General features: G+C 50.9%; 1 protein-coding gene across 1 annotated transcript in view; it reads left to right on the forward strand.

Moving 5' to 3' along the window:
• EIF4B (eukaryotic translation initiation factor 4B) overlaps positions 1 to 14,695 on the forward strand; it is a 54,613-nt gene extending 39,918 nt beyond the window's left edge. The window contains exons 10-15 of the mRNA XM_015422400.1: positions 1,774 to 1,883; positions 3,137 to 3,356; positions 7,421 to 7,488; positions 10,680 to 10,794; positions 11,407 to 11,476; positions 14,322 to 14,695. Of these exons, the coding sequence (XP_015277886.1) occupies positions 1,774 to 1,883; positions 3,137 to 3,356; positions 7,421 to 7,488; positions 10,680 to 10,794; positions 11,407 to 11,476; positions 14,322 to 14,402 (664 nt within the window). The 3' untranslated portion in view covers positions 14,403 to 14,695. The remainder of the gene's footprint in view (positions 1 to 1,773; positions 1,884 to 3,136; positions 3,357 to 7,420; positions 7,489 to 10,679; positions 10,795 to 11,406; positions 11,477 to 14,321) is intronic.
• The last annotated feature ends 211 nt before the right edge of the window (positions 14,696 to 14,906 follow it).

The following is a 14,906-nucleotide window of genomic DNA, read 5'->3' on the forward strand; positions in this document are numbered from 1 at the left end:
GTTGCTTTCTTTCTCTGCTCCTCCCTGCCTCAAGCCTACCCAGGGAGGGGAACGCTGGCCGGGGAAGGGAAGACCGATTGGGGAGGCATGCCCTCCCCTTCACTTCCTCAGCTGCCCTGCGGGGAGCCACACAATATGTGTGGAAGAGCCACATGTGGCTCCCGAGCCACAGCTTGGCCACCCCTGGGCTAGATCTTAAAGCCTCGTGGCTCTAAGGAGCATGTTGTAGAACCACTTCTATAAGCCAGGCCTGGCATCAGGCTTGGACACACCCGTGTTTGACAATAAAGCAATAACACAGTTTGAATTGAAAACAAACCTAAGGTTTGAGAGCTGCAAAGACAACCGCTTGACATGTATTTATTTATTTATTTAATTCAGTTTATTTCCCGCTCTCCCCGCCAAAGTCCCTTGCAACCCATGTAGAGTTGCCAGCTCTGGGGTAGGAAAGACCTGGGAATTTTAGGAGTGAAGCCTGGGGGAGCGCAGGGTTTGGGGAGAGGGGGGAGGGGCCTCAGCAGCGGACAAGGCCGTGCAGTCCACCATCCAGAGGAGCCATGTTCCCCCCCCCCCCCAGGTGAACTGATCTCTGTTGTCTGGAGATCCGTTGTAATACCTGGAGTTTCTATGGTAACAACAGAAGAAGAAGAAGAAGAAGAAGAGATTCGATTTATGCCCCGCCCTTCACTTGGAGTCTCAGAGGGGCCAGTTTGGTGTAGTGGTTAAGAGCACAAACTCTAATCTGGGAGAACCAGGTTTGATTCCCCACTCCTCCACATGCAGCTGCTGGTGTGACCTTGAGTCCATCACAGTTCTCTCAGAGCTGTTCTCTCAAGAGCAGTCCTGGAAAGAGCTCTGTCAGCCTCACCTACCTCACAGGGTGTCTGTTGTGGGGAGTGGAAGGGAAAGGAGATCGTAAACCACTCTGAGTGAAGGTTGGGGTATAAATTCCAATCTCCTCCACTACCTCCTCCTCCTCCACCACCTTGAAGATCCTTGTGCTGTGGTGACAGCTCTTGCCAAAACAATATTTTTGGGGGATCTCCAGTGGCCAGATCAGAAGCCCTGTTGGGCAAAAGCCTCATCTAGTCCACCCATTTTCCAAAACACTTTTGGCGGGCACCAGGGAAGTTGTTGGTGGGAGGCATGGTGTCCATGGGCACCACGTTGGAGACCCCAGCTCTAGAATTTATTCAGTCAAGAAATATCCCTGGTTCCCATTCTCCTCACTTTTTAGTAACTAAAAAAATAACAGCCCTGCTTTAACCCAGAGGCAGTTCGGAAAGTAGGTGAAGCTGATTTGGGAGTGTGTGGGAGCTACTGCTATCAGACATACATTGACTCCTGTATAATGACTTCACTGTGCTTATTTTAATCATCTGCTATATCTCATGAATGTGCTGATTGATTTATCCGGGTTAACTTGGCCGCTATTCGAGTGTTTTACAGGAGAAAGGGAGGAATTCTTCTTTAAAAATTCTTAACATAAATAAACCAGCTGGGCTGTTAAAGAGTTTTGGCATCAGTACGTTCAAGCCCCAAACAGATTTAACTCATTTCCCGTGAGTTACGACCTGCCCACCCCAACTCCTTTGTGGAACAAGAACACCCACACCCACCCACCCCCGTGAGAAGTGGAGCTCGTCAGATGAAAAGGGCTGAGCAGCAGTTCCGTTTGGGCTTAGCCAGAGACCCTTTGCAGAAATGTGCCTGGCCAGCTTCTCCAGGAACAGGGCAATAAAGCTCGCTTTGCATCCCTCGTGTATTCTCCAGGCACCCTAGCTGGCGTAGCGAAGAGAATCAAGAGCGATCGCGGACAGGGAGCGAGTCGTCGCAGACTGGCAGCACAACCCCGTCTGTGGGAACAGGCCCGACAGGAAGAAGTAAGCTGTCCACAAAAGGGCCATTTACCTCCTTGCCTGAGGGGTGGGAAGTCTGGCTGGTTTCCAGGCCTGTTTCATGTCATAATGGGAGAGTTTTGAACGTCAAAGGTGCTGTTCCAGATACGATACAGATCGAGGCTTATGAATCCTTATGGGGTTTTTTTGGGGGGGGGGGGTTGGTATTTTTAAATTTTTTGTGTGTGTGCCCATGCCTGGAGGTCATGGCAACCTCTGGAGACTCCTACTGGGGCACGGAGGATGTTCAGAGAAGCAGCTTGATCGCCTGCCTCTGGCCTCCTGGCCCTGGTATTCTCTGGAGGTCTCCCATCAAAATGCCTGCCAGGGTCAGCCCTGCTTAACTTCTGACAGGCTTGCCTGGGCTATCGAGATCAGGGCCTTATGGATAACTTTAAGCATGCAGCATATCCCCTGCTTGCTCGTTGGTAGCAGCTGATTAGTAGGAAGAAATTTGAACAGAACAAGCCACTGAGCGAGAGCCGGCGTGGTGTCGTGGTTAGAGTGTTGGACTAGGACTCGAACTCCCCACTCTTCCATGGAGGCTCGCTGGGTGGCTTTGGGCCAGTCACACCCTCTCAGCCTGACCTACCTCGCAGGGTTGCTGCGAGGATAAAATGGATGGGAGGAGAACAACGTTACAACTCTTTGGGTCCTTATTGGGGGCGGGGGAGGTGGGATACAAGTAAATAAAAGAACAAAAGCCAGTTATGACTTAATGCAACCACCTTGAAAGAGACGAAATTTCTCCACTCGGAGGGGGAAAGGCAATGGTTCGCTGTGTTGTGTTCTGTTTCACATAGTGGACTGGGCACAATTTCAACTTTGTTATAGGGTCATGGGCAGTGTTCCCTCTGAGCTATGGAGCCCCGTGAGCAAAAATTCTACTTTGTGAGCTACTGGCATTAAAGTTGTGAGCAAGAGATTTGGCTGCTGCATAAATTAGTTTGCTCTGGAGCCCTCCTTCCTGAGCTAAGACAAAAATGTGTGAGCCGGAGGCTAAAAAACTGTGAGCTAGCTCACACTAACTCAGCTTAGAGGGAACACTGGTCATGGGCTATCCTCAGTGAATTCACAGGTTGACGGAGCCGTCTGTATATGTTGGTGCCGCTGCATAACATCTACGAATAAGTACCGCTGGGCCCCAAAGGACTGGATATTTGGTTCAGAAAAATGTTTGTGTTCTCAACTGTATTGCCGCGCTAGGAGTGCTGACTTGCCGGCTTTTCCCTTTCTAGCCTCACGAAGGAGGGAGAGCGAGAAATCCTTGGAGAACGAAAGTGTCAGCAAAGAGGAGGAAGGCCTGTCTCCCACCTCCAAGAGTCCCCGGGAGGAGAAGCTCCCCCTGAAGGTGATGCCGGCTCCTCCGCCAAAAGAGAATGCTTGGGTGAAACGCAGCAGCAACTCGCACCCGGCACGCTCCCAAAGCTCAGACTCGGACCAGCATTCCCCTACCAGGTGACTTATCTCGTGGGGGGAGGGTCGGGGGGGGTACACTCCGCAGCTTGCATCCTGCTGTACAGTTGCTGCATGCAACACTTGAAAGAATCTCTAGACTGCTTTTTTGCAATGGAAAGCTTTTTGGAAAGAGCCAGTTTGGTGTAGTGGTTAAGTGCGCGGACTCTAATCTGGGAGAACCGGGTTTGATTCCCCACTCCTCCACTTGCACCTGGCTGGATGACCTTGGGAAAGCCGTAGTTCTGGCACAGCTGTTCTCGAAAAAGAGCAGTTTCTGTCAAGAGCTCTCTCAGCCCCACCTACCTCACAGGGTGTCTGTTGTGGGGAGGGGAAGGGGAAAGGAGTTTGTAAGCCGCTCTGAGACACCTTTGGGTAGTGAAGGGCGGGGTATAAATCCAATCTCTTCCTCTTCCTCCTCTTCTTCCATCATGATTGCAAGGGAGACCTGCTCCAAATCTGACAGCAGGCATGCTAAGGACTCGGTACCAATGCTCCCTCTAAGCTGTGGAGCAAAAATTCTACTTTGTGAGCTACTGGCCTTAAAGTTGTGAGCGAGCAGTTTGGCTCCTGCATAAATCAGTTTGCTCTGGGGCCATCCTTCCTGAGCTAAGACAAAAATGGGTGGGCCAGAGGCTAAAAAAACTGTGAGCTAGCTCACACCAACTCAGCTTAGAGGGAACACTGCTCGGGACGGGGGCCTGAAGCTTAGATTCCCTAGGTGGTATTTCCTAATCATATCAAGACTTTGAAGTTTACTTACCTGGTCTTTTTTGGATCTGGCTTTGCAAGAGTTTCTTCTCCCTCATACGTAGCACTCAAGAATATGATTTATATAACTAACATTGGGCATTCAGCCTAGCCTACCTCAGAGAGTTGTTGTAAGGATTAAATGCAGGAAAAGAGAATGATGTAAGCTGCTTTTGGGGGGTGGGGAGGGTATTTTTCCATTTGTGTGTGTGCGTGCACCTATGCCTGGAAGTCATGGCAACATGTGGCGACTCCTGCTGGGTCACGGGGGACATTCAGACAAGTGGCTTGATCGCCTGCCTCTGGCCTCCTGGCCCTGGTATTCTCTGGAGGTCTCCCATCCAAATACTGGCGAAAGATGGCTCTGCTTAGCTTCTGAGATCTGATGAGATTGGGCTTGCCCGGGCTGTCCAGGTCAGGGCGACGTAAGCAGCTTTGAAGTAAAAGAAATAAAAATAAATTCCCAGATCTGGGCTGGGCAATACCTGGAGCTTTTGGGGGTGGAGCCAGGGTGGGGAGGGGCGGGACCCCAGCAGGTTATAATGCCACAGGCCCTCCAAAGCAGCCATTTTCTCCAGGGGAACTGATCTTGGATCTTCTGGAGATCAATTGTAATAACAGGAGATCCCCAGGTGCCTCTCGAAGGATGGGCAGCCCCAGCTGCTAGTGAGAGGCGGAGGACGTGTGGGGACTGCCGAAAAGTAAAACACGAGGATTTGATGGAACGTGACGCTTAATTTTGACTATCCAGCAGTACTTGCAATGCTGACGCAGCATCTGAGTTTTAGTGGCTGCTCAGTTGTCTCGCCTGGGAGTCCTTTGGGCTGGATGCCAGGGCGAGAGGCTCACTGCTTTGTGCTGCTGGGACGGCGGATCTCTGAAAGATGACGCACGGTGGTGGTGGGTCCTAGGCTAGCAGTCGGCTGTGTGCTCCATTAAAGAGAAATTTTGTCCCAGGGCGAGCTGAATTCTGTAGCTGCACCAAGTCTTAATGACAGACAAGCCTATATGAAGTTAACCAGATGTTTTTGTTTGCTTAATTCTCGTCCTTTTTTTTTTTTAGTTTTTGTTTAACAGTATAAGCAATAAAAGAACACAAAGGCGCCTATACCCAGTGAAAATACCCTGTCTCCTCTCTCCCCCGTTCCACCCTATCACATTGTTCGTTCACATCGCTGTTAAACAAAACAGAATTGTTGTACTGTCAGCATTAAACATACTGTCTCTTGTATTTGTTTGGTTTCTCCCAGTTTAGCGGCTTTCCTTCCAAGAAAGCCGTTGTAGGCCACTGTTCCCCCCCATAAAGCAATCCTCTTTCTGTCTCCCTTACAGAGTCCTGACTTCTTGTGTGTTAGTTTGTTGATAATCATACGATCCCAAACTTTCTGAATTCAGCCTTGTTCAAAGTCTTGTCTCTTTTTGGAAATAGTTGTGTATAGGCCTGAAGGGGCAGAAGGGGTCGTTCGAGCATCTAACCCGGCCGGGGCCGTATATTGTGTTGCCTCCAGGCTTTCTATCCTAAACAGGCTGAAAATCTGTGCGCTAGCTCACACTAACTCAGCTTAGAGGGAACACTGCTCAAGAGCAGTTCTCTCAGCGCTCTTTCAGCCCCCCCCACCTCACAGCCAAGGCTCCCTCTAAGCTGTGGAGTCTTGTGTGCAAAAATTCTACTTTGTGAGCTACTGGCATTAAAGCCGTGAGCGAGCAATTTGGCTACTGCATAAATTAGTTTGCTCTGGAGCCATCCTTCCTTAGCTAACTCAAAGATGTGTGAGCTGGAGGCTAAAACTCTGAGCTAGCTCACACCAACTCAGCTTAGAGGGAACACTGCTCACAGCATGTGGGGAGAGGAAGGGAGGGAGATTGTAAGCCGCTTTGAGACTCTTTTGGGTAGTGAAGTGCGGGGTATAAAAACCAACTCTTCTTCTTCTTCTAAATGTCTTCATGGCAGAGTCAGCATTAGAACCCAGATCACCTGGGATTATAATCACTACATAGACAGCGTCTCTTCTCCCCCCACCTTTTCAAATAAATGCTAGTTTTTCAGGGTGCTGAGCTTTGTGTTAATACTAAATTCCATGTTTCCTCTGTATTTGGGTGCAGGCATAAACACAGATTTACTTAGAGTCTTTGCCTGGAACTGGGGAGGGGGACCACTCTTCCTTGGTGTTAGGCAAACATCGTTCAGAAATGAGGCAAAAGGATCCAGAGGTACAAATGAAGGTGGAAAACGTTACTGTGTGTGCTTTCCTTATACACCTACAAGTCAAGGTGTGTTTGAAAGGTACCAGAGTCTTGCTGTACTTGGGCAGAGATGTGTGAGGCATCGATTAAGGGTATCCTGTAGGAATACAGTGTGCTGCAAAAGTCCCTAACGATGATTCCAGGTCCCCCGGAGCTTGTTTCCTGCATTTAAGGTATCAGGATCCGCTGGATCCGGGTCTGAATCTGGAGCTGCCTCACCAACCAAGGTTGCTTTTTGTTGGACAAGTGTCCCAGGACAGAGCCTCAGAATAGAACAAGAGGAGGGGATTTCTTTTCACCCAGTTTCCCCAGACTGTTCTGCCGAGCACCTATTCCCACCTGCCGGGGAGTGAGTCTGGCTCTTCCTCCCTGGCTGCTCCTGGGCACACCTTTTAAATGCTTCCCCCCCCGGGGGGGGGGGCTAAGCCAAGCCTCTTTTCCCCAACCCAGTCCTGGGGATTGACAGGCCCCTGGGCCAATGGATACTTTCCTGGGATTAGTGAACTCCCTGGCCCTTCCCCCTGAACTTCTTTAAAGAGCTGGCTGCCCACCCAGTCTCCTGTAAGAAGGTCAGTGCTGCCTGCTGTCCCTGCCCCCCGCCAGAGCTCCCCTGGGTCTCAGTGCCAGGGGTCCCCTCTGGTAGAAACTCAGCTGGGTTGGCTTCTGCTGCTGAGCATGCCACTGAGAGCCAGCTGGGCTCCTTTAAGCTGGCTGGCTCCCGAGTAGGCTCCGTCAAGGCCACACCTGACGACCGCAACGATCGGGTTTTGCTGGTGCAGCACACTTTCCATGGGGCTTGCAGTCCACTGGGGTAAGTGTTGGGATGGAGGCACTGATCTTGAACAAAAAAATCTCAGGGCTTCGCACCGGCATTGCATTTGGGCTTCTAGCTACAAGCTGGAAGGGTGTTTTCCCAGAGGGTAAGAAACTTCAGTTCGCGTCTGACATAGAACGAGGTGGACAGGAACCTACTCATGACATACAGTGTGCTCAGTCCTTTTGGAAGTCCTTTTTCTTTCAAAGCCAGTATCCGGAGCACCAACTCTGCTCTGACGGTGTGTTCTCTTTTGCAGTGGAAGCCAGACTGCGCCATCCCTACAGTCAGAAGATGGAGTACCCCCCATGAACACCCCAAGGAAAGGTAAGGAGGAAGATGCTTGCATGCAGCAGTCTGGGGGAGGAGACTGGCCTGGGGACCCAGGATCTACATGGGGTAGGATAGATCTGTGCACTTTGGCCATATAGATGAGTGTTCATAGCGTTTTAGAATCATAGAGTTGGAAGGGTTCTCCAGGGTCATCTAGTCCAACCCCCTGCACAAGGCAGGAAATTCACACATTCCTCTCCCCCACACCCCCAGTGACTCCTGTTCCATGTCCAGAAGATGGCAAAAAAATCCCTCCAGGATCCCCAGCCAAACTGGCTTGGAGAAAAAGTGCTTCCTGACCCCAAAGTGGCGATCAGCATTTCCCCGGGGCGTGTAAGAGAGGTCCTCAAGAACTGAGAACTGAGGCAACCCTTCCTGCCCTCCCTTCTCGTGATCTGCCTCAGTTCACAGAATCAGCATTGCTGTCAGATGGCCATCTAAACCTGTGTTTAAAAACCTCCAAAGGAGGAGAGCCCACCGCCTCGCGAGGAAAGCCTGTTCCACTGAAGAAAAACCGCTCTGTCAGGGATTTCTTCCGAATGTTTAGCCGAAAATTGTTTCTCAAGTGGTCTTCTTGGCAACTGAGCCTCAGGAGGGAAAAGCCCGTGTCTGCTCATACAGACACAGAAAGGCTGTGGGAAGCAGCCAAGGGATCCAGGGCTCTGTTTGGACAGATCTGAAGATGTATACGCTCCCGCTGACCTGGATAGCCCAGGCTAGCCCGATGTTGTCAGGTCTCGGAAGCTGAGCAGGGGTGGCCCTGGTTAGTACTTTGATGGGAGACCCCCGAGGAGTCTGGGGCAGCCATGCAGAGGAAGAAGAAGAAGAGAAGGGATTGGATTTATATACCCTGCCCTTCACTACCCAAAGGAGTCTCAGAGCGGCTTACAAACTCCTTTCCCTCCCCCTCCCCACAACAGACACCCTGTGAGGTAAAAGAAGAAGAAGAAGAAGAGAGAGAAGAAGAGATTGGATTTATACCCCGCCCTTCACTACCCAAAGGAGTCTCAGAGCGGCTTACAAACTCCTTTCCATCCCCTTCCCCACAACAGACACCCTGTGAGGTAGAAGAAGAAGAAGAGATTGGATTTATACCCCGCCCTTCACTACCCAAAGGAGTCTCAGAGCGGCTTACAAACTCCTTTCCCTCCCCCTCCCCACAACAGACACCCTGTGAGGTAAAAGAAGAAGAAGAAGAAGAGATTGGATTTATATCCTGCCCTTCACTACCCAAAGGAGTCTCAGAGCGGCTTACAAACTCCTTTCCCTCCCCCTCCCCACAACAGACACCCTGTGAGGTAGAAGAAGAAGAAGAAGAAGAGATTGGATTTATACCCCGCCCTTCACTACCCAAAGGAGTCTCAGAGCGGCTTACAAACTCCTTTCCCTCCCCCTCCCCACAACAGACACCCTGTGAGGTAAAAGAAGAAGAAGAAGAAGAGATTGGATTTATATCCTGCCCTTCACTACCCAAAGGAGTCTCAGAGCGGCTTACAAACTCCTTTCCCTCCCCCTCCCCACAACAGACACCCTGTGAGGTGGGTGGGGCTGAGAGAACTCCGACACAAACTGCTCTTTTTCAAGGACAGCTGTGCCAGAGCTTGCGAGTTGCGACTGACCCAAGGTCACACCAGCAGGTGCAAGTGGAGGAGTGGGGACTCAAACCCGGTTCTCCCAGATTAGAGTCCGCACACTTAACCACTACACCAAACTGGGAAGGCAGTGACAAACCACCTCTGTTCCTCTTGTGCCTTGAAAGCCCTCCTCCTACAGGGTCGCCAAGAGTCAGATGTGACTTGGGCCACACTTTCCGCCACCAAAGATACGCCTTTAGTTTTCCTCACTTGCCAGAAGAGGGCAGCAAAGCTCCGTGGAGTCAAGGAAGTCCTAAAGTCAACCTGCGTGCAGAACTTGCCTCTGTACTACTGGAGCTTGATTCCAAGAATCTGCTGCGTGTTCCATCTAGCTCACGGCCACGTACCTGTATTCTGGTATCTCTGTCTGCAGCCTTAACTAGCAAGAGAGGCCTTTCTTTGGGTCTGATATAAAGGTTTTGACCAAGTGGCAAAGTACAGCCTTGGCTTTCCTATTCGGGAGAATGGAAACCTGGCCTCCCCTCACTTGAACGAAGGTCAGAGGAAGGGCTCTGTGAACGTGATGAGGCTGTGAACGTGATGATCTTTGCCACTTGAAGAATGAAGCTCAACAGCGCAGCACTGCCAAAAGCCCTAATTTCACGAAGGAACACTACAGGCAACCTGCTATTAAGACCTGTTAAACTTCAGGGAGGGGCTCTATAATTAGGAAGCTGTGGTTTTTTGAGTGCCCTGATTTTAAAATGGGGAAACCTACAGAATCTTTCACATTTGATTTTTTTTTTCTGTAAAGGGGATGGGGCGGGCGGGCAAAATGGGATGAAAGCTGCCCCCCAAAGCGGAGGGACGTTTCACTGAAGCAGAGTTTGTCTCTGAGTAAATGTGCCTGCTAGTCGGATGTGGGTAATCCACTTCGACTCACTTAGGCATATCATAAACGGCTAGCACTAAGCTGGCGAGGGGGGGGCTTCTGGAGTTTTGGCCCCGCTAGTGGACCTCCCGATGGCACCTGGGTTTTGGCCACTGTGTGAGACAGAGTATTGGATTGGATGGGCCATTGGCATAGAATCATAGAGTTTGGGAGAGACCTCCAGGGTCGTCTAGTCCAACCCCCTGCACAATGCAAGAAATTCACAAATACCTCCTCCCCCCCCCCAACACACACAGTGACCTCTGTTCCATGCCCAGAAGATTAAAAAAATCCTCCAGGATCCCCAGCCAAACTGGCCTGGAGAAAAAGTGCTTCCTGACCCCAAAGTGGCGATCAGCATTTCCCTGGGTGTGTAAGAAAGGGCCACAAAAGAACTAAGCACTGAGGCAACCCTTCCTGCCCTCCCTCTCATGCTCTGCCTAAGTTCACAGAATCGGCATTGCTGTCAGCCATTCAGCCACTGTTTAAAAATCTCCAGAGAAGGAGAGCCCACCACCTCCCGAGGGTGCCTGATCCACCATGGCTTTTCTCTTATGTTCTTATGTTCTGCTATTTAAAGGGAAACTGGCTGCCTTGAACAGTTTGGAGCGGAGGTTGTTTCCCTTGCCCTTCGTCCAGTTTGGGCGCGACAGTTAATGAGAGGCTTGTCACCTTTTCAGGAGATGAAAACAGGCCCGACGGGGGGAAAGAGAGCGGTCCGAAGAGCCGAAGTGAAAGCTCTGGCCGTGGTCCCGGAGATGGAGGCAGCAGAGACCATTGGCAAGATTCGGATAGGTCTGTGTGTGCACCGCATTGAACTGTGGAATGTTACTAGGGCACCAGTGTTCCCTCTAAGCTGAGTTAGTGTGAGCTAGCTCCCAGTTTTTGAGCCTCCGGCTCACACATTTGTGTCTTAGCTCAGGAAGGAAGGCTCCAGAGCAAGCTAATGTATGCAGTAGCCGAATCGCTTGCTCACAACTTTAATGCCAGTCACTCACAAAGTAGAATTTTTGCTCACAAGACTCCACAGCTTAGAGGGAGCATTGTAGGGCACCCATTTTCCTGCATGTGTGTTCGTTTTCATAATCAGCCACTCAGTCTTTAGGCAGGAAGGTTAATTTTTTTTGGGGGGGGGGAGAGACAGCTAAAAGGCACGGAGGGCGGGACAGTATAAATCAACATAGAACAGCAGGAAATGTCACACACCTGACCTTTAGCGTTATCAAGCGATGCGCTCTGTCGCTGTCCGTGACATCTCGGGTTCTGGGCCGTGCAGACGGATGTGTCTTCAGCTGGTGTGTGGTTTGCCCCGCGTTGTGCTCCAGCGTCCTCCGCGGGGCTGTTTTCCTGTATGACTCTCATGCTCCGCGTGCTGCTTCTTTAACCGAGTAGCCCTGACTTTTCCAGGAAAGAAAGCAAGGATCACGACTCCGGATCTCCGTCTGAGCCAAAGATGTTTGAAGAGAACCCTGTCCCTGTAAGTGCCGGATCGCCTTCTCGCAGGCCGTTGTGGCCGAATGGTGTACCTGTGGTGAACTAGGGGTCGAGTGGGTGGTCTGAAATGAAGTCCGGGTTCGCTTCCCTTTTTCTAAGTTCTGACATCTCTCCAGTCATGAACACATGAAGCTGCCTTTATACTGAATCAGACCACTGGTCCGGCGAGGTCAGTGTTGCCTACTCAGACTGGCAGCAGCTCTCCAGGGTCTCAGGCAGAGAGGTCTTTCACATCACCCACTACGACCTGATCCTTTTAGTTGGGAGATGCCTGGGATTGAACCTGGGACCTTCTGCGTGCCACGTGGAGCAAAATGAACGAGAAGCCCGGCTTTGATCATACGGTGCCCCCCCTCTGAAGTCTTCTAGAGCCTGTGGTGAACTCCACAGGCACAAATCTGCTTGGTGTGGTGACCCATCTAGGGCCAGCCCAAGGCTTTTTGGGACGAGAGGCAAACGATGACGTTGGGCTCTTTCACATTCTGATGTTGTTCATCACTTGTGTGTTCCTGTTGCTTCAAGGTCCCCCCCCCCCCCAATGTGTTTTGCTCTCTCTAGTAGTCCCAGAGGGAGCAAAACACGCAGAAAAGGGGGGATGGGGCGGGACCCAAAGCAATAGGGACAAACGGGTGACAAAAATGAGAATGCGGAAGGGCCCCGTGTCACCCGTGGGGTCCAGCACTGCATCTTCCATAGTGGTGAACGATGTTGTTGAGAAACCCACTAATGTCGAGCGTTCCGTTTCTTCCTCCTTCCAGCTACTACCATAAAGTTACTACTTGCTGGACACACACACACTCCCTCTTTCTCTCTTTCTCTGGCAAAGGGAGGTGGAAGGCGGGAATGTGAGATATTGACAAGGAAGACGCGAAGAGAGAAAAAATATGCAAAGGGGCAGGAGCGGCCATTGGGGAGGGCTGGCCCATGACCCACTTTCAGGGGCTTCATGACCCACTTCTGGGCCCTGACCCACAGGTTGGGAAGCACTATTCTAGAGAACATGACCTCCAGGGAAGCAGGGCTCTGTCTTTATTCCACGCTTCCAAATGAGTTTATTTTTCCTTAGCTGCTGTTAACGTTTTGGACACCGCTGCAGTGGTTTCTGTTAGCCAGGGAATGGGGAAGACCCACCCCCTCCTTTACTAGCACCAGCATCCCACCCAGTGCCTGGTTAGCACCGAAGAGGTGATGTAGCTGTGATGTAACAGAAGGATCACGTTGCTGTGTGGTCGTTACCCAGCTCATGGAGGGCGGTGGTCCCCCACTGGGTGCCATGGTGACCGCCAATCGGTGCCCAGGATGCCTCTCCTCCCCAAAGCGAAGAGCCAATCCCAGCTTTCCTTCTCATTGGAGAAGGTGAACCCAGAAACGACTGACTTCATAGTAGGAGGAGGAGTCTTGGCTCCTCCCAGCCCTGGATTAACAGTAAGCAGCGTGCTTACAGCACCAAGGGAGGGGGGGGCACCACAGCGTCCTCCCTCCCACTATCACACCCCTTAACTCTTTCACTGCCACACTCCACTTTAGTTGAATTTTTTGTCATTGTCCTTATCTGCCGTGTTCAACTTCAGAGGCGTCGTCCAATGCCACATTTGTTTGCATCTCGTGGTGTGAGAGTTTTGCTCCTGTCTTATCCGTTAAGCAATGGAAGGGCCAAGGGGACACCATTGTTGGGCTGCACTTAGGGCATCCGTTGGCCTGAATCCAGCCATGGCTCCTCCCCAGTTTGTTCTTGAGTCCAGTACCTTGCGGCAGCCATGTTGTGCTTGGGCCAAGCCCCCCACGGCAGCCATTTTGTTGTGGCACCCATCTCCCGTTGTGAGAATTCGGCTCAGCAAGAAGGACCCCTGCAGTAGGGATCCAGGTACACCGTTTCCAAACCCCGAGCAGCATATGGAAGAGCTGGTCCCTGCTACATTTTGTCCATGTTTCATGGCAATGCACGTAACTTCCCCAGGTTTGCTCCTTAGGAGGGTTTATGGGTAGGAGATTGCAGTGGCCACCTGGAATCCACAGTGCAGGACTTGAAAGACCGGTTGTGTCCAAATAAGGCAGGTTCACGTAGTCAGTACACGCTTGTACTTACAGAGGGCAGCTGATTTGCCGTTAGAAGAAAAGTGCTAGGGTAGAGCCGTTGGATTTGCGGTTTGGCAAAGCGTGTGAGAAATCTCAGCCAGGATGACATCATGGGACCCTTGTCTTTATTTATCTTGCACCCCACCCCATAAAAATAGTCACCCCCTTTTAAAAAAAAAATCTGTGCAACAGTACTGTTAGGGTAAGGTTAAGCTGCAACACTGTCAGTTCCAAGGGAAGGCCAGTGAACTTCATGGCAAAGTGGAGGGTTTGAAAGCCCAGCTGTCCATCTTCTGAACACCATCTGTGACACTGCTCTAGATTTTTTTTTACCAGCCCAGAACGTTAACAAACATCAGCAGTTCTGTGGCCAGCCCTGTCCTCTGCACAGCCTGAAAAACTGTGGCAGCAGGACATGAACCTGTGATGCACACAGCCCTGTTGGCGAAACTGCCGTAGAACAGGGGGTGCCTGGAGCTGCCTTCTGCTGAGTCAAGCACTTGGTCTCTGCAGATCAGTATTGCCAGCTCAGATTGGCAGCAGCTCTCCCAACCTCTCAGGCAGAGGACTTGCCCATCACCGACTACCCGAGCCTTGTAACTGGAGATGTCGGGGACTGAACCTGCAAATTTTGCACACAAAGCTGATGCCCTGCTGCTGAGCCACAGCCCCCCACCCCACCCTTCGTACATTTTCGTGCTTGGTGCGAATGCCGTTTAACATCCCCCTCCCCAACGTGTTTTCTCTTGCAGAAATTTAGCCATGCTAGCAAGTATGCTGCTTTGTCAGTGGATGGCGACGACGAAACCGAGGGAGACGAATACGCCGACTAAATTCTCCAGTCCCTCTATTGCCGTCTCCTAACCGGTTGCCACCCAGGAACATTCGGAGAGCAAAACCAAACCTTTATTCAGACAAGACAGAAAAAAAACAAAAAACAAAATAAAAGCCTACAAGTCAACATCTCCTGGGAGAGACTTTTCTTAAAAACCTTTCTTTTAAAAAACAAAAAGGAATCAAAAAATTGTTAAGTTTCTCTTGCATGCTGCTGCAGCCTTTAAAGTATTGAACTAACTGGAGAAATCCCTGCAAAACAAAAGGAAAAGTGTAGCAAGAGAGGAAAAAACAAAACAGCAGGCGTCTTTTAAACAAAAAGGAATAGGCCCAAGTGTGTGTGAGTGTGTGTCTCTGGGGTGTGGCTTCACGCAGCTTCTGATCACGTCTAAAAGTCCCGGGTTCCTCCCAGTTCAGAGCGAAGGGTTAGTTTATCTTATCCGCAGGCCCAGGTGCATGTGAGGGAACGGATTGGGGAACTGGGCAGCTACGAAATGTCTTTT

The sequence above is a fragment of the Gekko japonicus genome, unplaced genomic scaffold, assembly GCF_001447785.1.
Source record: "Gekko japonicus isolate JY-2015 unplaced genomic scaffold, Gekko_japonicus_V1.1 scaffold1072, whole genome shotgun sequence".
In the NCBI taxonomy this organism is placed as follows: Eukaryota; Metazoa; Chordata; class Lepidosauria; order Squamata; family Gekkonidae; genus Gekko; species Gekko japonicus.